The sequence below is a fragment of the Dama dama genome, chromosome 12 (genome assembly GCF_033118175.1).
Source record: "Dama dama isolate Ldn47 chromosome 12, ASM3311817v1, whole genome shotgun sequence".
In the NCBI taxonomy this organism is placed as follows: domain Eukaryota; kingdom Metazoa; phylum Chordata; class Mammalia; order Artiodactyla; family Cervidae; genus Dama; species Dama dama.
Genome location: NC_083692.1, coordinates 100,283,510 through 100,308,479, shown reverse-complemented (window position 1 = coordinate 100,308,479; position 24,970 = coordinate 100,283,510). Strand labels below are relative to the sequence as shown.

At 40.2% G+C, this 24,970-nt stretch overlaps 1 protein-coding gene across 5 annotated transcripts in view; it reads left to right on the top strand.

Annotated features, from left to right (window-relative positions):
- Window positions 1–997: 997 nt before the first annotated feature.
- LOC133066800 (conserved oligomeric Golgi complex subunit 2-like) overlaps window positions 998–24,970 on the top strand; it is a 42,686-nt gene continuing 18,713 nt past the window's right edge. Inside the window, exons 1-4 of one of the 5 annotated variants that reach the window (XR_009695206.1) lie at window positions 998–1,207; window positions 10,984–11,145; window positions 16,054–16,134; window positions 22,473–22,550. Coding sequence is in view for 3 of the 5 variants with exons in the window: in XM_061158222.1 (XP_061014205.1) it covers window positions 1,136–1,207; window positions 10,984–11,145; window positions 15,420–15,524 (339 nt within the window). In the remaining 2 variants the exon portion in view is untranslated. The other 4 variants (XR_009695205.1, XM_061158223.1, XM_061158224.1 and 1 more) reach the window with 4 other exon arrangements.

Sequence of the window (24,970 nt, the reverse complement as noted above, 5' to 3'; positions counted from 1 at the left end):
ATCACTGAGGAAGGAGATATGGAATAGTTTCTGCCATATCAATAAACAAAGGATATCACAGTTGTCAGCAATTGCAGCCACCATGGAAGGTGAGCTAGTGAGCCCTGAGGGTATTTTTCAGGATGGAAATAGTGCCTGCCATCTAGTAGCCATCAAACTGCAGCCATTCCCTATGGTGGGCCCTGAGGAAGTTCAGGATGTTAAAACAGATTACTGGCCCCAGATAGTTGAGGGGCATATCAAAGGAATAATTTCAGTAAGCCTAGTCTCTCGCATCTTTCTTTACATAGAAAAGCACTAAATTTCTCATCTTGGGATATCTGGTTTTCTTTCAGTTACAAAACACTTTTGACATTCAGACTACCTACACTTTGTTGCAAAACTTCTATATAACCTGTCCCCCAGCTCCCTGCCTCCTCAGAGCAGTTCTCTCAGGGTCACTTGAGCTGCTGTCTCCCGGACTTGAAGTCCCAAAAATTCTCACCAAATAAAACATAACTCTCAACTTCTAGGTTGTGAATGGTTTTTAAGGAGATTACAAATAAATATGTATGCACATGTATTTGTGTGCTATGTTCCGACTAGCTGGGTGATGAGGTGCTCTTTAAGAAGAGTGAAGACCAGAGTTACTCAAAGGTGCTCCATTAAGAAGAGTGAAGACCCAAGGTTATTCCAAACTCCCACCTGGATCTGAGTCAGATCCTGGAGCAATATCAGGGAAGAGATCCTGGAAGAATGCTGCAGGTAGATTTTTCCCAGTGGAAACGGTGGCTGGAGAGGAAGCCCCAGACTCCTCCAGCCCGTGCTCTTCAGCCTCAGACCTACCTCACCGGGAGCAAGACTGCCCCGCCCAGCTTGCCTGAGCTGCAGTGCCGCCCACCGCCGCGTGGAGGCAGCATGACCTACAGCGCGGTGTCAGCTTCTATTCCCCACGCCCCTCTTGGCGGCGGCGGGCGGAGGCCTGCCGGGAGAGGCCGGCTCGCGGAGCCTTCGCTGACTGGCCGCGGTGAGGCTGCTGCCATGTTGGCTCTCTGCGGGAGCAACTGGCTCTGGCTGCGGCTGCCCGGCCTGTACGCATAGGATCTTCCTCATTCCCCTCACCCGCCGTTGGCGCTGAGAGGCGGCGTCCGGCGGGATGGAGAAAAGTAGGATGAACCTGCCCAAGGGGCCGGACACGCTGTGCTTCGACAAGGACGAGTTCATGAAGGTGCGCCCGGGGGACTGTGCTCCCCGATCCGAGGCGGGTGGCCTGTCTTCCTTTCCCTCCGGGGCCTCCTCGGGCTGCTGGGCCGCGCATGCCCCTAATCTGCCCCCTGCGGGACCTGGCTGCCTTCACAGTGAGTCTTTTGGCCTCAGGTGGGGCCCGGGCAGCCTGCTGTGAGAAGGCACTTCTGTGAAATGGTGCATAGTGACGAAAAGGCCTGAAGTTGTGGGCAAGTGGTTTTGAGTTAGGTGTAAAAGCTCCTGTTATTCCCGAGCCCATTCCCATGCAGTGCAGTCGGAATTGCCAGATCCTGGGCAGACAGAAGTTTGTCGATCGCCGCCTTGCACCTAGAAGCTCAGTACGAATGTATTGACCAAATCTCTGGACCCACGTCTCTACCCAGGGATTAGGTGGGTGGAAAAGGCACTCAATCGAGAGTTTTTCCTTAACGTTTGCCTAAAGTTTCTGAATGGGATATTTAAAAGATTAGAATCTTATTACTGATTTTGTTCCAATACAACAAAGCAAACCATTGTGCTTCTCTAAAGTTACTCTACTTTTTATAAGGTGAACTTGAGGTTGGTCTGAAGGTAGAGAGTTGAAATATGATGGATATTAAAGGTTTATCCGGCACAGCCTTTAAAGTGTCCAAGATTTGAATCGGAGCTAGGAGGAACTTTGCATATTCTTTTGGGGGTAATGTTCTGGAACTGTACATAACACCATCAAGAAATACAGTGATTGTTCATAATAGCCAGGACATGGAAGCAACCTAGATGCCCATCAGCAGATGAATGGATAAGGAAGCTGTGGTACATATACACCATGGAATATTACTCAGCCATTAAAAAGAATTCATTTGAACCAGTCCTAATGAGATGGATGAAGCTGGAGCCCATTATACAGAGTGAAGTAAGCCAGAAAGATAAAGAACATTACAGCATACTGACACATGTATATGGAATTTAGAAAGGTGATAACGATAACCCTATATTCAGAACAGAAAAAGAGACACAGAAATACAGAACAGACTTTTGAACTTTGTGAGAGAATGTGAGGGTGGGATATTTCAAAAGAACAGCATGTATGCTATCTATGGTGAAACAGATCACCAGCCCAGGTGGGATGCACGAGACAAGTGCTCCGGCCTGGTGCACGGGGAAGACCCAGAGGAATCGGGTGGAGAGGGAGGTGGGAGGGGGGATCGGGATTGGGAATACATGTAAATCCATGGCTGATTCATATCAATGTATGACAAAACCCACTGGAAAAAAAAAATAAAAATAATAAAAAAAAAAAAAGAAAGAAAGAAATACAGTGATGCTTTATTTCTAAGGATTGGGGTTTTTGATACCACTTAGTGGCTGCTTTCAGTGTTAAAAAGTTAAATCTTTTGGCTCAGTAGACACTTAAACTTTTGAGCAACTGAATTTAAGTCTTACTTTTTTTTTTTTTTTTTTTTTAATGACTTCAAGTCTTAGTATGTCTTTTGCTTTTTAGCTTCATTAGTTTATCTTTTTGATGCTTACATTTCAGTTCACAGTCTCTGGTTTTAAACAGTATTTACATCTGTTCTTTTTTATAGCTGAGTAGTATGTACCACATGGACTTGAACTTGGGCATACTTGGGGAGGTGGTGAGGACCGGGGAAGCTGGGTGTGCTGCAGTCCACGGGGTCGCAAAGAGTCAGACATGACTTGGGGACTGAACAACACCACATCTTCTTTATCCATTCCTGTGAACTTTTAGATTGTTTCCATGTCTTGGCCATTGCAAATAGTGCTGCAGTGAATACTAGGGTGCGTGGATCTTTTCACAGGATGATTTTCTTCTGATTTTTGCCCAGGAGTGGGGCTGCTGAATGATATGGTAGTTCTATATTTAGTTTTTAAAGGAACTTCCATATTGCTCATCAAAAAGAGCCAAATAATGCCATTTGCAGCTACATGGATGGACCTGAAGATTATCATACTAAGTGAAGTAAGTCAGATAGAGAAAGACAAATATATCATTCACATGTGGACTCTAATAAAAATGATACATGCATGCGTGTATGCTCAATCTTAAGCAACTCTTTGAAACCTCATGGACTGTAGCCTGCCAGGCTCCTCTGTCCATGGGATTCTCCAGGAAAGAATCCTGGAGTAGTTTGCCATTTCCTTATCCAGGGGATATTCTTAACCCAGGGGTGAAACTCACATCTCCCATGTTTCTTTGCATTGGCGGGTAGGTTGTTTACCACAGAGCCACCTGGGAAGCCTGAAAAGTGATAACAGATGAACTTATTTACAAAACAGACTCACAGATCTCAAAATTAAATTTATGGTTCAATTGATTAGCCATGTCTGACTCTTGGCAAGCCCATGGACTGCAGCACGCCAGGCCTCCCTGTCCCATCGCCAACTCCCAGAGTTTACTCAAACTCATGTCCATTGAGTTGGTGATGCCATCCAACCATCTCATCCTTTGTCGTCCCCTTCTCCTCCCACCTGCAATCTTTCCCAGCATCAGGGTGTTTTCCAATGAGTTAGTTCTTTGCATCAGGTGGTCAAAGTATTGGAGTTTCAGATTCAGCATCAGTCCTTCTAGTGAATATTCAGGACCAGTCTCCTTTAGAATGGACTGGTTGGATCTCCTTGCAGTTCAAGGGACTCTCTAGAGTCTTCTCCAACACCACAGTTCAAAGGCATCAATTCTTCGGTGCTGAGCTTTACTTATGGTCCAGCTCTCACGTCCGTACATGACTACTGGAGAAACTATAGCCTTGACTAGCCGGACCTGTATGGTTACCGAAGGGAGGCATGGGGAGAGGTGATAAGTTAGGAGACTGGGATTAACGTATACACACTACCATATGTAAAGCAGATCAGCAGAGGTTCACTGTGCAGCGCAGGGAGCTCTGCTCAGCACTTCAGTGACCCACGTGGGAGAGGAGCCCAGGGCAGAGTGGGTCCACGCGTGCACACAGACAAGCTGCTCTGCAGCACGCCTGGGACTGGCACAGCAGTGCATGCCAGCTGTGGTAAAAAAGTTAAGTGATGCAGTTTAAGAAAAAAGCAGTTACATCTGGATCTTCTCCAGTGTGGCCATGTCATTTTTATTATGCAGGCCATCTAGACCCAGGAATAATGTACTCTTGTCCTTGTACAGTGATGTTTCTGCTAAACCTCTGTGATGAAGGGCGTCATTTGAAAGGGAGTACCACTTGAGCTTGCCAATCCAGAAACGCTTTGTTCCATCCGCTGGCTGAGAACTGTCCTGGAGCAAGGGTAGGAAGAAAGAGCGTGATGAGGCGAGGTGTGCTGAAAGAAGCCAAGGCACAAGCAGAGATGAGGGGCTTTGTTCTGTTCGGGAATCTCAGAATACAGAGAGCTTAGCCTGACCAACTTTGCCTTCTTCAAGGCTTCCTTCAGGCTCAGCACCAGCATTCTTTCTGACTTGCTAGCCCCACCATGTTTCTTGCCCTGAACTGATAGAAAGCCTTTGGGAAGAAAGGCTTCAGAAAGTAGAAACCTCAAAATAAGTTCTAAAGTAGAACTTGATGAAGGGGAGAGCAAACTGGGGAGGTGGCTGAAATGGCAGCAGTTTCATATTCTTTCATGCCTCCTAAGCCTCTGAATGTGCTCTGTAGTTTGTAGTGCTAATAAATGTGACGACTTCACATGTAAAAGCAAAATACATAGGACAGCCACCCTGTGTTAAATGTTGATTTTCTAAGTGAGACTTGGAGATTAAGGTTACTTGCAATTTATGTTTCCTTCAGAGAGACATTTTAAAAGTTTTGGTCACATGTCAGAAATGATAGGTAGAGAGTTTGCCTTTGGGGTTATATTTCTTAAGTCTGTCTGATTTGATGCATATTGTAATTTGTGCCTGTGAGAAAGTTAGAGAATGTCTGATTTGCATTAGGAGAGTGAAGGTTACTCAAAAAATCCAGTCATTGGGAAATTTGTTTCCAGTCAAAGGAAACTGTGTCACACACATGATGAGACCCTATTAGGACAATGGTGGCAGTCATTCATTTAATAAACAGGCACTCACTGATCACCTTGGAGGAGGAAATGGCAACCCACTCCAGTATTCTTGCTTGCTGAATCCCATGTACTGAGAAGCCTGGTGGGCTACAGTCCATGGGGTTGCAGAGAGTTGGACATGACTTGAGTGTCTATCACTTCACTTCACTGATCACCTGCTTTGTGTCCACCAGCAGTCTAGACTGGATGGTACAAGGTAGATAAGATTTAGGCTTTTGAGTATGGTCACAGAAAGACCACAGTGTGTGCTGAGAAACTGGACTTAGTCCAGAGAGGCTGGGAGGATGACCAGAATTGAGACTAGAAAAGTAGAAAGACAGCTGGGTGCGACTGCAAGTTGTTCTCGTGTACTGCACTGAGGGGTTTGCGCTTGATGAGTTACAGTCAGGTGGAAAGCAGGAAATGACGTAGTCATGTCTGTTGCATTGGACCCGTGTTAGAGGATGCTGGACCACTGGTTACTTCAGGTTAATATAGGGTTCTGTTTCAAGGGGAAATTATGTTGCATTTGAACTGATGAGCTAATATTTTGATTTGGGCCATTCTTGCACATGTATTTCAGTCCTAACTCAATGTCATAGTGGTATCTCAGACTTTTAGGAAGTTATTTAATAAATGCTTAAGAAACAACCAACTACCTTTCTGAACATAGAGAAAAAATGCTTCAGTGGTCCTTGTAAGATCTAATGAGAAATACAGAGCAGAGGACAGATTTGTGGAGGATGTAGATGATCAGAAAACAAGAGTGGCAGATGGTAGTAGAGGTACCATCACTTGGGGACCTCTGTCACTTGGTAGTAGAGGTGGTGATGACATCATATCATTAGTTTTGTCAGCTTAAAAAATACAAAAGTCCTTAGCGAGGGTTGATGGTCAACTAATCCATGAAATAGGACATGAGATACTAGTAGTATGGGAGAGAAGAGGCTGCTAACAAAGATAACTTAGACCAATTCACCTAGGTGTGCTGTTGAAATCTGTCCTTCTATCTCAGCATATGACTTCTATTTTATAGAAAAAATAGTGCCATCAGATGGGAACTTCTTCATCTTGACTGATGACAGCTCCATTCTTGTATATGTACCCATCCCCTTTCTCCACCTTGCCTGTTTGGAAAAGGGGTTTTCCTTCCTGAGGTTGGTCCTTCCTACCCCACTCCTCCCCGTGCTTGCAGCCCAGACCCCCTGGTACTCTCTCCACCCTCTGATTCCCCTCTCCTCTGACCTCATTCCCAGTGGCTTTCAAACACGCTCCTGCTTTGGTCTCTTCCTCTTGACCCTCCTGCCTCTAGTCATTTTCATATCATTCTCTTCCACATTCCAGCCAAACTCTTGAGTTGTTTTTACTTTCTTATATGCTGATTGGCTATTTGTATATCTTCTTTGGAGAAATGTCTATTCAGATCCTTTGCTAATTTTTTACTTGGTTTATTTGTCTTTTAACTGTTGAGTTGTAAGAGTTTTTATACTCTGGATGTTAGACCCTTGTCAGATACATGATTTGCAAATATTTTCTCCCACTCACTGGGTTGTCTTCTCACTTTGTAAATAATGTGTTTTAACACACAAGTTTTAATTTTGATTGAGTTCAGTTTATCTGTTATCTTGATGTTTTTTTGTGTCAATGACTGCCTAATTCAAGGGCATACAGATTTTCACCTGTTTTCTTCTTAGAGTTTAATTGTTTTAGCTCTTCTATTTGTCTTTTAATCTATCTTGAGTTAAATTTCTGTGTGTAGTGTGAGGTTGGTATCTAAATTCATTCTCTTCCATGTGGATATTTTCTAGATAATAATATCAATTGCTGGATGTTTAGTAAATCTACAGTGTAAAATGAAACCCTCTGGGAAGTGAAATGTGGCAGTTATTACATGCCACTGTGAGTCTGAAGTCGTTTGCTGTCAGAGGAAAAGCTCTGATATTCACAGGTGTTCTCAGTCATTTTCTCTTGTGTGGAGCAACATTTGTTTATCCAAGAACAAATATATAAATGGCAAACTGAGCACTAATATTGCCTGATAGCATTTGTTAGAGCTCAAGTTATATGATTTAGAATGCCATCATGAAGTTCAGCTCTGAACTTCATCCACTTGAAGTTCATACTTTCAAAGTAACAAGCCGAGTGCTCTGTGTAGTCATACGGCTGGTCAGTACCAAGGCCAAGCTGCCAGGCTGAGTCCTGCCCCCACATTCTTTCTGTGATTGTTGTGTAACTGTGAGTCTAAGGTGTTATCTTAGGTAGTCTCAAGAAGTAAAAGAAACAGATGGTTTTTCACTAGGTGGCTGTGAAATTATAGTTTGGTAAGAAATCTCTTATCTGACACTATTATAGCAGGTGTTTGGATGATTAATTAAGAAAGTCAGTTTTTATAATACTCTTATGGAATGGTGCATGTTGTCCTTAACATATGTGTACATTTGTTCTACATTGATGTGGCTCGAAACTCTTTTCTCTGAACATCTGTCTGTGAATTCGATTTTTTTTGTTGTTGTTGTACTTTAAGTTGAATGAGAACCCCAAGGCATTTGCAGAGAATCTGGTATAGAATCCTTCAAGATTTGTATGATCCTCCTTCCCACAGCACTACCTGGTTCATGGTCATCTCATACATTTAATATAATTCAGCAAAAATTGTCTTATCAGTTTCTCAGTATCAGGTCTTTGCAAAGCATCTGCTGTAGTTTTCATGAAAACAGTTATCACTGTGTGCTTATATTTTGTTGGTTTATACAATGTTTAATAAAAGTATGTAGTTTTGGTGATAAGTATAAGTGGTCTTAACAAGTTTGGGAATCATCGTACCTGATACTTGATAACTAAATAGCTCAGTTAGTACTGAAGTCATAAGTAGACAGTGGTTTGCTGTCTGTATGCCTGTGTGCCTACCAGGGGCATCAGAATGTTATAAAGGGAGACAGGGCATAATGATTCTGTGAACAATGCTTGGAAGTTGGTTTTGAAAGATTTTGAACATCTGTTCAGTTGAATACTCAACATCCATGTAAAATGTCAATACCAATTAATATGTATTATGAAAAGACATTGAAGCTATATGTAAAAGGAGAAAAATAGCTTAGAAAAGGTCTATTAAGATTCTGTGTATGTATATGTGTTTGTGCATGTGTGTGTGGACATAGAAAAAGGTCAAGGATTTCATTCAGGGAGGATCCTACAACACTTACCTCCTCCCGTGGACACATGAAATCAGTAGCTACTCATGAAATAGTTTCCTCCTCTGAGCAACTCCTGCACATCTGGCCAACACCCACATCAAGGTGGATAGGAGAGGCTGAGACATGGTCTCACCATCCAGCCCACTCCCAGCATGGTGACCCACAATTGGAAGGAAGCTACCATCCCCAGCTGCTCCCTGAGAAGTGAAGGGTCTGAACCCTAAACTTGGCACCCCTCCTTTAAAGACTTGCACCTGGGAGATGAGCCCCCAAACATCTACCTTTGAAAGTCAGTGGAACTGGAATCTGCAAGACCCACCAGGCTCATGATGTGAGAAACAGCTTTTGAAGGGCAGCATGAACTTGGTCACCCTCCTGGGGCCTGGCACAGGGACAGAAGCTGAAAAGGGCCCAGACTTTCTGTGAAAGAGACTTGTTTATCTTAAAGCATCAGCCTGAGGGGCCGGCCTCTCATTTAACATTCTCTGGGGGCTTGGAGGCTGGCAGGAGCCGTCTTTGCCCTCTCTGCCTCATTCCAGCTGGACAGTATCTCCTAGAAAGGAACTTGGGTACTTGTCTGGTGCCCTGATGTTTGCAATTGCTGCCCAGAGACAACTCTAGGTCACCTGGCTTTGGTGGCCGGTGAGGCTTACACCTGTAGGTCCCCAGTGTTCACTGCAATATTATTTGCAATAGTCAAGACTTGGAAGCAGGCTTAGTATCCATCGATAGATGAATAGATAAAGAAACCATGATATACACACACCACACACACACACACAGGAATATTATTCAGCCATGAAAAGGAACTAAATCTGGACTCCCCTGGAGTTAAAGGAAAAGTTAAAATTTGACATAACCTCCTGCTCTTTCTGCCTGTGTAACTCAGCTTGCTCCTTGCAAAGTCTGGATCAGGTAGGTCACGCAGTCTCAGAAAGTGGGGATTTAAGATATGAGGAAGTGGAGCTTATCTCACCACCCTTGTCCTGCTCTTTGCAATTCCCTAGCCCCTGTAAACCTGCTTAATCATGCCTTTCCATATAAAGGTCAGGCATTCCCCTCCCCATCTTGACTGCTGTTTCCGTGCACACGAAACTGCTTCCTTTAAACCAGCCTATTAGCAGCTAGTGTTGCCCACTATAGTCTGTCTGTGAAAACTCTGTAACCCCTCTGTTTGGGGCTCAGAGCTTACAGTGTTAACTGCTCTGGGCCCGCTGGCATAGTAAACGTGAGTTCTCCAACTCTCCGAGTATGGTGCTTGGTTTCTCGAGTACTGGTTTCGACAACAGTAAAGTGACTAAGAATCTGCTTGCCAGCTCAGGGGACACAGATTTGATCCCTGGTCCGGGCAGATGCAACATGCCACAGAGCAGCTAAGCCTCTGGGCCACAGCTACTGTGCCTGTGCTCTAGAGTCCGTAGCCCACAACAAGAGAAACCAGCAAATGAGAAGTCTGCAAACCGCAACACAGAGGAGCCCCTGCTCGCCACAACTAGAGAAAGCCCGCATGCAGCACTGAAGATGCAGCACAACCAAGAATAATAAATTAAAATATTTTCAAAAAAGAAAGAAATCTTGCCATTGGTGGCAACGTGGATGGACCTTGAGGGCATTAATGCTACATGACATCAGTTAGAGAAAGATGATCATGATCTCACTTTTATGTGAAATCTATAAAACAAAACAAAAAGTAACTCAAAGGTACTGAGAACAGATTGGTGGTTGCCAGAGCAGGGGGTGGGGAATGGACGAAATGGGCGAAGGGGTCAACTGGTACAGACTTCTAGTTAATCAGTTAAATAAGTCATGGGGATGTGATGTATAGCATGGTGACTATAGTTAATAATACTGTACTGTATATTTGAAAGTTTTGGAGAGTAAATCTTAAAATTTATCATAGCAAGAAAAGGAAATTTGTAACTATGTGATGGATGTTACCTCATCCATCCTCACAGTGAAAATATTTGGGAAAAAAATTCCAGAAAGTTTCAAAACACAAAATTTGAATTCGCTGCGACAAATAGTTGGCAACTCTTTACATAGTATTTTCAGTGATCTATATAACATTTACATTTTATTAGGTATTATGTAATCTAGAGATGATTTAAAGTGTATGTAAATACTGTGCCATTTTATTTTAGAGACTAGGACATACCTAGATTTTGGTGTCTTTGGGGGTCCTGAAAACAGGCCCCCATGGATGCTGAGGGATGGCTTTATTTATAGGTTGAAATTGTCACAGTGAATATTTGTTACTTTTAAAACTTAAGGGAAAAGGAACTACTTCTGTTCTGAGAAGAGCCTATTGAACATGTGTAGTTAAAAACAAATGAAATCCCTTTTGGGACTTAGGCAGCAGGAGAGAAAGCTCTTGGTCAGGGGCCTCCCTCTTGGCACCTTGACAGTGTGCAAGCGCCTTTCTGTCGTGTGTGTTTTAAAGTGCTTTATCCTGACAGCAGTTAACCTTTCAAATGAATAGAATGGCGTTTCTCTGTTGTTCTCTATCCTTTTATTTGTATGTGTAAAATGGGATATTGTTGCAATAATTCTTTTTTTCTGGTTTTATTTTCAGGAAGACTTTGATGTGGATCACTTTATGTCTGACTGTCGGAAGCGAGTCCAGCTGGAAGCACTTAGAGATGACCTGGAGCTCTATTATAAGCTGCTTAAAACAGCGATGGTTGAGCTCATCAACAAGGACTACGCAGACTTTGTCAACCTGTCAACAAACCTGGTAAACTTGAAATCCACAGTTCCTACCTGTCAGTGTATTTACATATGTACTGCACACTTTTTTTCTCACTCATGTTTCTTCTTAACAGCTCTGCGTCTTTTTAGAAACCTTTTAGTTATTTTTTTTCCTCAGAAACTTGAAGGGATTGCTAATCTTGATTAATAAAGGAACTAAACTTTCTTGATACACGTGTTTTGTGTTTAGTTTGATTATGTTTTGAATGACTTATTAAGAAGTGGTGAAAAGTAAAGGATAGCAATGCCAAGAGTGTTTGTTTTTGTTAGTTGCTAATTGATTCCCATGAAATCCCACCAGTTTAGACTAATTTCCGAGAGCAGATATTAACTCTTCTTAAGGAAATGTTTTATTTACTTTTAGGAACATGTGCTAGCCAGAGATAGGTTGAGAAAACATTGGCCAATATTGATCATTAAGAAGCCTCTTTTTATACATCTTATAAAAATGTAGGAACTGTTTATAAGAAGCATATCAATCACTTGGGAAAGTTGTTTAGAAACACTTGAGTTTTCATACTTGCGAAAGTCTTGTTCATATTTTGTTTTTAAGTCTGTTTGTCGAAAGAGGTATGGAAAATAGCCATCTCTATGGGAATTTCAAGAAACATTGAGAATAATGAGCCATATTTGCTTTTGGGAAATACACCACTAAGATAAATGTTCCAGTAGGATTAGAGACCCTGAAAATTTTATTTCCATCCTATTTAATTTGGATTTTTCTGAAGGGTTATAATAATGCTTAGGAGAGATGTAGTCCGTCAGACTTTCATATCAGCTGGTTGAATATCATAAACAACAGAGATAGCTATTTTTCCTGTTAGTTTTTTAAGTCATTTAAAATTTCATCCCAAAGGCAAATTGTGCATAGGAATTTTTTATTTATTATGACTTTCCTTATTTTTATAGTGCTTATGTATCAACAGGTTTTTCACATTCAAGGAGCAATGTTTATGGCCAAATAACATTTTTGTTATGTAGTTACTAGCAGCATTTAATTGTACAGAAAGAATAACCTAAGCCTAATACTGCTTTGATCATTAAGCATAGGCCTCACTGTTAATCCTGGCCCTGATGCGTCTGTGCCAACATGCTTTTGCCTTTACGTTGGTATGGACAAGGCCCTCAGTCAGCTTTCTGTGCCTTTGGGACAGTTACGAGAAGAGGTTCTGGTACGTCCCCAGATAACAGTCAACAATCTACCATAAAACATATTACACTTGTTTGCCTTCTCCAAGAATTCTTTTTTATTAATCTGTTAGATTGTTGTGATTGTTGTGGTTGGTGTTTTTTAATGTTCCATGATTATAGTATAATACTTTCAAAATGTAAATGATTTGCATGTGATATTACAACCTAAGAAACATATTTGGTTTGAAGACGGCAAATTCTCAAGAGTAGAGTAGACACTTTTAAATGTCGGGGAGGAGGAGAAGGGTATTTCAAAAATTAAATTTGTTAATACCACCTCACCCATGTATAAGTGGTCTCCAGCTTAGAACTGGCTTACTTACATTTTAAAATTTGTCGTTTTACAAGTATTTTCCCAGACAATATTTTATATGTAGTTAGATTTGTGGACCAGTTTATACCAGCCATTTAACCCCTGATGTAACTGAAGGGTAATATAAATGTCGTGTAATACCTAGTTTCTCTGAGAAAATCTCTCCCTTGGGAATGGAACTGTCTGCCCCTAAGCCATGAGAACAGGGACTTCATCCGGGTGAACAGTGGAGAGGGAGTTTTGGTATCACCTACAACAGAAAACTGCCGCCCTGTCCTCCCCTCACCCTCTGGGCTGTGCTAGGCGCCTCGACCTCCATCCTCCCTTCGTTGTGAAGCACTGCACCGTCATTTCTGCGTGTGTCAGCAGACCACGTGGCCTTATGCTCCTTGCCTCGAGACAGTACCTGGCATATGCAGGGTTCTCAGTAGATAATGTAGTAAAGAGGTTCTGCTTGGATAAAACTGTAGGAAATGCAGGACAATGGGAATGTCAGGGCTGAGAAGTCCCGAGGAGGGTAGGCAAGAAAAAATTCTTAAAAGAGGTTTAGTTGTGGGCTGTGCCTTGAACTAGCAGATTGTTTGAAAGTCCGTGTCTTACTTGAATTTCACAAAGCTTATTAAAGTGCCTTTTGTTGGAATAGAAGAGAAAGAAGTTTTTGGTCTGCTGCTGGATTTCACACCAGCCTCTGCGTGGCCTTCCTGACTCCTTTTCAGGACTCCTCTTCTCCCAACCTGTAGCTATGACATTTCCCGAACCCCATCCTTTTTTAACCTTCCACTCTTCTCTCTGAACTCTCTCCACTCTGCCCACCTGTGCTTGAACTTCCTCGACTGACCTCATGCCTTCAGGCTCTTGTCCTACACTGCCAGCTGCCAGCACCACCTACCGTCCCTTACTCTGCGGCTGTCTTTATCACCACCCTTCTCCTCATCAACCAAGACCTCACCTGCCTTTTTAATCTCAACTCAAGAAGCTTCTCTGAGATTCTAAGATCATTGAGGGAAAAGACTGTTTCTATCTAATTCATCATTGTATCCTCATTGGCTGATTGTTAGTAGACATTTCATGTTTATTGAATGAATTAATTCACTTTTCTATAAAATTTTTGTAATTTGTCTGGTGGTGGTGGTTTAGTCGCTAAGTCATGTCTGACTCTTGCGACCCCATGGACTGTAGCCTGCCAGGCTCCTCTGTCCACGGGATTCTCCAGGCAAGAATACTGGAGTGGGTTGCCATGTCTAGTTTATTCTCATCGTTTCTTTTACCTTTGCTTTGGCCTGACTCTTCATATTTTGTTTAATTTATTAGCTTCTGGACATGTTTCTCCACCTATGAGCTGCCTTTTCCTGGCCCTTCTTTTCCTTACTCCTTGATTCGTAATATCCTTAGAACAACATGGCATCATGAAGTATCAGTGCTTAAGGATTGTTTAGTTCCTGATAGAATCTAGTCTAAAATTCTCCTAAATCTCCCCCACCCCCCGTTTATTTCTACTTCTCTCCAAAATGAAGCCTGTTCTGCAGCCGGGTGCACCCTCCAACCCTGAGTGCGCCCTGTCAGTTGTACCTTTCCACCCTCTGTCTTCTAGTGACTGCTCTCCTCCACCGTCGGCCTCCACAGGCTCTCCAAGTCAGACTCGAGTTCCATCCCCTGCGCCAGATTTTCCTAGTGTTTGATTCAGATGGTTCTTTCTGTACTCTGACCACGTATGGCGGTGATTGTATATGTATTGGGTTGGCCAGCAAGTTCCACTGGTTTTTAAGTAAAAATAAAAGACACAGTTTTCATTTTCACCAAGAACTTTATTGAACAGTGTGTTAACAGTTTTGTTCCACTACCTTCTGCCATTTTTTTCAGGCAGCTTCATAATTCCATCTTCCCAAAACTTTTTATATTTTTGAGCAAAGAACTGTTGCAGGTGTCTTTTATGGTCTTCCAGGGAATTGAAATTTTTCCATTAAGAGAATTTTGTAAAGACCAAAATAAGTGAAAATCTGAAGGTGCAATGTCTGGTGACTGTGGTGGATGAATCAGAACTTCCCAGCCAAGCTGTAACAGTTTTTGCCTGGTCATCAAAGAAACGTGGTCTTGAGTTATTCTGATGCAAGATTATGCGTTTTCTCTTGACTAATTCCAGATGCTTTTCGTCTAATGCTGCCTTCAGTTTGTTTAATTGGGAGCAAGTACTTGTTAGAATTAGTCATTTGGTTTTCCAGAAGGAGCTTATTATAGAGAATCCCCTTCCAATCCCACCGTATACACAGCATCACTTGTGGGTGAAGAGCAGCCTTACGTATGATTGTGGTGCTTCATTTTGCTTGTCCCACGAGCTCTTCCATTCTGCATAATTGTACAGTATCCACAGAGGATGAGATGGTTGGATGACATCATTGACTCAATGGACATGAGTTTGAGCAAACTCTGGGATGTAGTGAAGGACAGGGAAGCCTGGTGTGCTGCAGTCCATGGGGTGCAAAGACGGTCACAACTGAGCAACTGAACAACAATAGCAATCCACTTTTCTCTCTCCTGTCACAATTTGTTTTAAAAAGTAAACATTTTTGTTACTTTTAAGTAGAGAATTCCCTGTGGAAATATGGTCAAGAAGGTTGTTTTTTCCCTTCACTTATGTGGAACCCAAACATCAAAACGATTCACATAACCAAGCTGGTGCAAATGGTGTTCAACAATTGATTTGAATATTTTGAGTATGTTGGCCATCTCCTGCATGGTATAACATTGATTGTTCTCAGTTAAGGTCTCAATTTGATTGCTGTCAACCTCAACTGCTCTTTTCAACCGTGGCAAAATCTATCCAGTCAGAAGTCTGCAGCACAGAATTTTGCAAGCCATTTTGACACTTCAGTCAGCCACAGCACCTTCACCATACACTGCACAAACCTTACTTTGCATTTCAGTTGTATTCTTACCTTTCTTGAAATAATAAAGCATAATACGCAGAAAATGTTGCTTTTTTCTCCTTTAATATTAAAATGACTACACAAAAATTCAGTAGTCTTGATTTTTTTTTTAATGCACACTGATATGACAGCTGTCACAATACAGTCTTACAAAATTATTTCTAATGAAATTAAAGACAGCCAAGCACTACTAGAGCCATCTTATGGTAAAAAAGTAAACTAACTTCTTTGCCAACCCAATATTATTATTCTTTTGGCCGTTAATCCTCTGTGATCTTGGCTTTATATGTCATTTTGCCTTCAAATCATGAGTACCCTCAACAGCAGGTATATTTGATATTATGTATTTTTGTCAATATCTATATAATACTGGCCCAAAGATAATTAAGTTACATGGAATTTAATGTGTAAGTTTTGTAATGCCACAAAACAATTTCTGCAATACGTTTTCTTTATTCTTTTAAAGAGTCTTCGGTCATCTGTCAGTGAAGGAATTCGGGCAGTAGATGAATGAATGTCTAAACAAGAGGACATTAGGGGAAAAAAGGTATCCTTGAGTGTCATACTGTTAAACACGGGCTTATGGTAGCACCTTGGAGCTAACGACACTTTCATGGATGCAGTGTGATACACTCCTCTTGGTACCTCTGCAGATAGGAGTGTGGAATCTTCTTTTCTCTTTAGGCATCAGCATTCAGCCAGGTTCCTGAGGGGTTCAGCCAGAGCTGGAGCCCAGGTCTTCTCACTCCCTGGCTGATTAAAGTCCTATTGATAAGAAGGGTGTGGTACAAAGGGATTCCCATAAGGATAACAGCTGATCTATCAATAGAAACCCTCCAGGCCAGAAGGGAATGGCAGGACATACTGAAAGTAATGAAAGAAAATAACCTACAACCTAGATTATTGTACCCAGCAAGGATCTCATTCAGATATGAAGGAGAATTCAAAAGCTTTACAGACAAGCAAAAGCTGAGAGAATTCAGCACCACCAAACCAGCTCTCCAACAAATGCTAAAGGATCTTCTCTAGACAGGAAATACAGAAAGGTTGTATAAACGTGAACCCAAAACAACAAAGTAAATGGCAACAGGACCACACCTATCAATAATTACCTTAAATGTAAATGAGTTGAATGCCCCAACCAAAAGACAAAGATTGGCTGAATGGATACAAAAACAAGACCACTATATATGCTGTCTACAAGAGACCCACCTCAAAGCAAGAGACACATACAGACTAAAAGTGAAGGGCTGGAAAAAAATATTTCATGCAAACGGAGACGAAAAGAAAGCAGGAGTCGCAATACTCATATCAGATAAAATAGACTTTCAAATAAAGGATGTGAAAAGAGACAAAGAAGGACACTACATAATGATCAAAGGATTAATCCAAGAAGAAGATATAACAATTATAAATATATATGCACCCAACATAGGAGCACTGCAATATGTACGGCAAACGCTAACGAGTATGAAAGAGGAAATTAATAGTAACATAATAATAGTGGGAGACTTTAATACCCCACTCACAACTATGGATAGATCAACTAAACAGAAAATTAACAAGGAAACACAAACCTTAAATGACACAATGGACCAGCTAGACCTAATTGATATCTATAGGACATTTCATGCCAAAACAATCAACTTCACCTTTTTCTCAAGTGCACACAGAACCTTCTCCAGAATAGATCACATCCTGGGCCATAAATCTGGTCTTGGAAAATTCAAAAAAATTAAAATCATTCCAGTCATCTTTTCTGACCACAGTGCAGTAAGATTAGATCTCCAATTACAGGAAAAAAAAATTGTTAAAAATTCAAACATATGGAGGCTAAATAACACGCTTCTGAATAACCAACAAATCATAGAAGAAAGCAAAAAAGAAATCAAAATATGTATAGAAATGAATGAAAATGAAAACACAACAACCCAAAACCTATGGGACACTGTAAAAGCAGTGCTAAGTGGAAGGTTCATAGCATTACAGGCTTACATCAAGAAACAAGAAAAAAGCCAAATAAATAACCTAACTCTACACCTAAAGCAACTAGAGAAGGAAGAAATGAAGAACCCCAGGGTTAGCAGAAGGAAAGAAATCTTAAAAATTAGGGCAGAAATAAATGCAAAAGAAACTAAAGAGACCATAGCAAAAATCAACAAAGCTAAAAGCTGGTTTTTTTTAAAAAATAAACAAAATTGACAAACCATTAGCAAGACTCATTAAGAAACAAAGAGAGAAGAACCAAATTAACAAAATTAGAAATGAAAATGGAGAGATCACAACAGACAACACTGAAATACAAAGGATCATAAGAGACTACTACCAGCAGCTCTATGACAATAAAATGGACAACTTGGATGAAATGGACAAATTCTTAGAAAAGTATAACCTTCCAAAACTGAACCAGGAAGAAATAGAAGATCTTAACAGACCCATCACAAGCAAGGAAATCGAAATTGTAATCAAAAATCTTCCAGCAAACAAAAGCCCAGGACAAAAGCTGAATTCTACCAAAAATTTAGAGAAGAGCTAACACCTATCTTACTCAAACTCTTCCAGAAAATTGCAGAGGAAGGTAAACTTCCAAACTCATTCTATGAGGCCACCATCACCCTAATTCCAAAACCAGACAAAGATGCCACAAAAAAAAGAAAACTACAGGCCAATATCACTGATGAACATAGATGCAAAAATCCTTAACAAAATTCTAGCAAACAGAATCCAACAACATATTAAAAGAAACCATACACCATGACCAAGTGGGCTTTATCCCAGGAATGCAAGGATTCTTTAATATCCACAAATCAATCAATGTAATACACCACATTAACAAATTGAAAGATAAAAACCATATGATTATCTCAATAGATGCAGAGAAAGCCTTTGACAAAATTCAACACCCATTTATGATTAAAACTCTCCAGAAAGCAGGAATAGAAGGAACATACCTCAACATAATAAAAGCTATATATGACAAACCCACAGCAAGTATCACCCTCAATGGTGAAAAATTGAAAGCATTTCCCCTGAAATCAGGAACAAAACAAGGGTGCCCACTCTCACCACTACTATTCAACATAGTGTTGGAAGTTTTGGCCACAGCAATCAGAGCAGGAAAAGAAGTAAAAGGAATCCAGATAGGAAAAGAAGAAGTGAAACTCTCACTGTTTGCAGATGACATGATCCTCTACATAGAAAACCCTAAAGACTCTTCCAGAAAATTACTAGAGCTAATCGATGAATATAGTAAAGTTGCAGGATATAAAATTAACACACAAAAATCCCTTGCATTCCTATATACTAACAATGAAAAAACAGAAAGAGAAATTAAGGAAACAATGCCATTCACCATTGCAACAAAAAGAATAAGATACTTAGGAGTATATCTACCTAAAGAAACAAAAGACCTATACATAGAAAACTATAAAACACTGATGAAAGAAATCAAAGAGGACACAAACAGATGGAGAAACATACCATGCTCATGGATTGGAAGAATCAATATTGTCAAAGTGGCTATTCTACCCAAAGCAATCTATAGATTCAGTGCAATCCCTATCAAGCTACCAACAGTATTTTTCACAGAACTAGACCAAAGAATTTCACAATTTGTATGGAAATACAAAAAACCTCAAATAGCCAAAGTAATCTTGAGAAAGAAGAATGGAACTGGAGGAATCAACCTGCCTGACTTCAGACTATACTACAAAGCCACAGTCATCAAGACAGTATGGTACTGGCACAAAGACAGAAATATAGATCAATGGAACAGAATAGAAAGCCCAGAGGTAAATCCACGAAATTATGGACACCTTATCTTTGACAAAGGAGGCAAGGATATACAATGGAAAAAAGACAACCTCTTTAACAAGTGGTGCTGGGAAAGCTGGTCAACCACTTGTAAAAGAATGAAACTAGAACACTTTCTAACACCATACACAAAAATAAACTCAAAATGGATTAAAGATCTAAATGTAAGACCAGAAACTATAAAACTCCTAGAGGAGAACATAGGCAAAACACTCTCCGACATAAATCACAGCAAGATCCTCTATGACCCACCTCCCAGAATATTGGAAATGAAAGCAAAACTAAACAAATGGGACCTAATGAAACTTAAAAGCTTTTGCACTACAAAGGAAACTATAAGCAAGGTGAAAAGACAGCCCTCAGATTGGGAGAAAATAATAGTAAATGAAGAAACAGACAAAGGATTAATCTCAAAAATATACAAGCAACTCTTGAAGCTCAATCCCAGAAAAATAAATGACCCAATCAAAAAATGGGCCAAAGAACTAAGCAGACATTTCTCCAAAGAAGACATACAGATGGCTAACAAACACATGAAAAGATGCTCAACATCACTCATTATCAGAGAAATGCAAATCAAAACCACAGTGAGGTACCATTACACGCCAGACAGGATGGCTGCTATCCAAAAGTCTACAAGCAATAAATGCTGGAGAGGGTGTGGAGAAAAGGGAACCCTCTTACACTGTTGGTGGGAATGCCAACTAGTACAGCCGCTATGGAAAACAGTGTGGAGATTTCTTAAAAAACTGGAAATAGAACTGTCATATGACCCAGCAATCCCACTTCTGGGCATACACACTGAGGAAACCAGATCTGAAAGAGACACGTGCACCCCGATGTTCATCGCAGCACTGTTTATAATAGCCAGGACATGGAAGCAACCTAGATGCCCATCAGCAGATGAATGGATAAGGAAGCTGTGGTACATATACACCATGGAATATTACTCAGCCATTAAAAAAAATTCCTTTGAACCAGTTCAAATGAGATGGATGAAACTGGAGCCTATTATACAGAGTGAAGTAAGCCAGAAAGATAAAGAACATTACAGCATACTAACACATATATATGAAATTTAGAAAGATGGTAACGACAACCCTATATGCAAAACAGAAAAAGGGACACAGAAATACAGAACAGACTTTTGAACTCTGTGGGAGAAGGTGAGGGTGGGATGTTTCGAAAGAACAGCATGTATATTATCTATGGTGAAACAGATCACCAGCCCAGGTGGGATGCATGAGACAAGTGCTCGGGCCTGGTGCACTGGGAAGACCCAGAGGAATCGGGTGGAGAGGGAGGTGGGAGGGGGGATCAGGATGGGGGATACGTGTAAATCTATGGCTGATTCATATCAATGTATGACAAAACCCACTGAAAAAATAAATAAATAAATAAAGGATAAAAAAATGAAAAAAAAATAAACACTAAGAAAAAAGAAAAAAAAGAAGGGTGTGGTAAAGTAACTCATTGAAGAAAAAGACAAAGAATATTGCATAATCTTCTTGTGCTTTATTAATGATAGCAAAAAATTTTAAATGTAGATTTCTTCTGCTACATGCCAGCTCAAAGCCTCATGTCTTCTCAACTTCTCACCATATGAAACTTTTTTTTCTCCCAAAACTGTTTCTGTGCTTATAATGTCATGTTAACTATTTGAAATAAAGCTGAATTTTAGAGGTACCCAAATGGACACAAAATTAACATTCCTCAATTTTTCCAGAACAAGACACAGGAATAACTGGTATCAGTGAAGCATTTTACAGTTTAACAGGCATAAAACTAATTTCTCAGCACCCTTGTAAAGAAGATATTCAAATTTTAGTGATTCGGGAGCAAGTAGGCCTTCTAAGGCCAGCTCTTCCAGTGTTCTCCTGCAAGTGGAAAAACTAGTGTGTTGCTCTCTCATTCTGCCACATTTACTTCTTTTGTTTCCACTTCTTAACTGTACCTCTGCATGCACTACTTTTAATTTTTAGCAGTCTCATGTTTTGATTTTATTTTCTGACTTTAATGGACATAATATTACATTATCATATAATATTACATATCCATTATTGTATATATTGTAATATAATACATAATGCATATGATATATATATCCATTATTATTGGATGTAATGGGATTAGAATTTGAGACAGTTATCAGCTTTCGTCCAGAGATTTCAAGAATGCAGTGCCTTTCTGGGAAAGGCTGTCAGCCTGTGAGAGCAGGGACTCTGCCTGTTCCGTTCACTCATGTGCTCCCTGCCTGGATCAGTGTCTGGTGCACAGTGGGTGCTCAGTAACTACTCACATGTTTTATTTTGTCTTTTTTAGAGTGATTTTTACTGGAGTCCAGTGCTTTACAGCACTTTAGTCTCTGCTGCACAGCAGAGTGGATCCGTCACACACACACACACACACACACACACACACACACGTCCCCTCGTGTTTAGGTTTCCTTCCCATTCAGGTCACCACAGAGCACTGGATAGAATTCCCAGTGCTATACTACTGTGTAGTTCTGGGAACTGTTTGTTTAATGAGTGCTTTATATCTTTCTGTGCTTTTAAGGATGGGTTTTTGTATAATGCTCAACTTCTTTGATAAAGTTGTGTAATAATGTCTTTAATGAACTGATGCTTAAGCATATAATTGTGTCATGTACATGTCAATAGGATAAAGATGATCAGAAGCTACAGTTATAACATGAAAAAGGGTCATAAGAAAATAAATGTATTACCTATAGAGAGGTTCATTTAAGATAGGAGAAGAAAGGAATAATAGTGTGGGAAATGAGGAAACAAAAAGTCTAGTTTTCTCTTTTTTTAACTATAAACTTGCAGTAGAATATTGAAAATGTGCTGCTTCTTGACACCTAAAATTAAGATTTGCATTCTTGGGAATTCAGTTTTATGTAGAAGTGTTCAAAATATAGAATGCCCTACATACTCTTAAGTTGACTTCTTGCTTTGTGTGTCCCTGAATTTAGAATGGGGAAATAAGATGATTAAGATGAAATATCGTGATAACTTTGTGTTTTGCTTAATTATTATTTTATAGTTATGTGTGTTGTGGCTTATATAGGTTATTCCATCAGTTGAGAAAATTGAAAAAATCTAATTCTCAACATTCTAAAGAAACATCTACACTAGAAGCAAGCAGGTAAGTAAGTATTTTCTTCACTAAATATTACATAAATTAATACTTCGCATCTAGCCTAATTTTTTTGTTTTTATTTTTTAGTTAAAATTCATTTCTGAGAAAGAAGAAAAGCGAAGTCTATGGTTCAGTGTTTTTGAGTGTAGCTTGTGGAAAGTGGAGGGTGTGAGATGGTAAAGTTTATAATACATCCTTATAAAGGCTTTATGGTTGTCGGCCACAGTTCCAATACATCACTTCACAGGGAATCAGAGGAGTGTGCTTTTATTGGAAGAATTTTAGTCTTTGGAATTGCCTTAGAGAAGCATTGGCAAAATTCTGTTGATCTTCAAGATATGAAATGGCTTTCATCTTTCCTAAATTCATTTAGACCAGAGTAATGCCCAGAGTATTGCCACTTATGTATCTTACCCTAGCATTACATCATTAAGAAACAGGATAGGCACATTTAGTTAACATTTGTCAACAAGAAAAAAAAAAACTTGTGAAATTAGAAAAAGATGACCATTTTCTTTGGTACATACTGCAACTGTCTTTTTATCTTTCTAGTCTGAATTTTAAATCAGCCAGGTAGGTGAGTGACTCAGAAAATGAGTAGCTCATACCAGCACCATGGGAAGCACCATGGACAGATTCGTGCTGTATATTCCACTGTGCAGCCAGAGCCATGGAACTCAACTCCTGGCGTCATTGACAGTGGAAGGCTAACGGGAACTCCTCTGGCAGGGTTGTCTGACACTGAGGTGCCATCAGCCCATACCTGGCATGTAGCAGTTCTTGCCAGCTTATCTTCACTCGACATCCACCATACCTGCCTTCCTGTTTTCTTTCCGTTTTTGTCCATCCCTACTCTTCCTTTGATAGAGATGCATCACAATGTCTTTTTCTATAATACTGTTCCTTTGTGGTATTCCATCTTTAGTGTAATAGATATTATGCTGTTTCTTGCTCAGAATCACCTTCGAGGACTTTTTAAAAATTCAAATCAGCAACTTTGAGTTGTAGAGGAGGGAAAACCAGGGCAATGTAAATAACTGGGTAGAGCTAAAGAGAGGGAAGGGAAGTTAACAATGAAGAAGGCCCTGAATGAGAGAGGCTGGGGGAGGAGATGGAAACACCCACACTGGCCTGGGCCAGCTCTTGCTTCTCGGTTGGACCCTGTGGTCGGGGCCTGGCAGTGTCAGGGGCTTATGCTTAACTTTTCTAGTTTTCCACTGTCCTAGAACATGCTGTAAAAGCTCATGGTACAAAGGATGCTGTAGCTTCTACCTTATAACAAGGGGGCTATAGAAAAGCACAACGAAAGCATCAGGATTGCTGATCCTGTGATATATTCCTGGAAATTAAAAACCTTTAGGAATTAACTCTTTTTAATTGTCTCCACTAGCCCGCTTTTGACTGGACAAATGTTGGAGAGAATTGCCACAGAATTTAATCAGTTACAGTTTCATGCTGTTCAAAGCAAAGGCTTGCCTCTTTTGGACAAAATAAGACCAGTAACTGTTGTTTTAGATTTTTCACACTTTAGTATTTAGGAATTTGCTAAAGAATTCTGATTTTACCTGGTACAGGCAGACCTTGTTTTATTGCCCTTAGATTTATTGTGTTTCACAGATACTGCACTTTTTTTTTTAATTGGTTTATTGCAGCTCTGCGTCAAGCAGGTCTATCACCATGCTAGTACCCTTTTAAGAGCACTTGCTCACTTCAAGTGCTGTTATCTCTGTATCTCATTCTGGTAGTTTTCACAGTATTTCAAACCCCCACCAACAAAACGATGATACCTTACTGAAGGTTCACATGATGGTTGCATTTTTTAGCAATAAAGCATGTTTTAATTAAAGTAATTAAGGTCTGTATCTTGTTTTTTTTTTTCACATAATGCTTTTGCCAATTCAATATACTGTATATAGTACAGTATAAACATATGCTTTATATCTGCTGAGAATCCAAGAAACCCCCATAACTGGCTTTATTGTGCTAGTAGTCAATTTATTGTGGTGGCCTAGAACCACACCTGCAGTATCGCCAGGGTATGCCTGTATTGTTCAGATAGTTGTTGATCTGCAGGATTTTGAAGCTAGCTTTGAATTTTCTCTTTCAGTTTTTGTTTTTTAGGCCCCTGCCTCCTAAGTGTCGCACATGATAGATTTTGTGTAAAGACACAGGCTTATTCTCTGAGTTATAAGGGTAAAATTAATTCTAAATTTCATGTAACTTGACACACTATATGATTTAGTCAGAATTAATTTATCCAAAACTCTTGACTGGACTTTAGAATCATGATGTTTGTCAGATTTACCCTGTAGCTCAAAAGCACCTCATTCTGAAGTGATATCTAAATCCTCCTTTGATACAGCAAAGATTAACTTACAAAGAGATGTGAGAAGGAGGAGGAGAGATTCATTTTTCCTCTCCAGAAA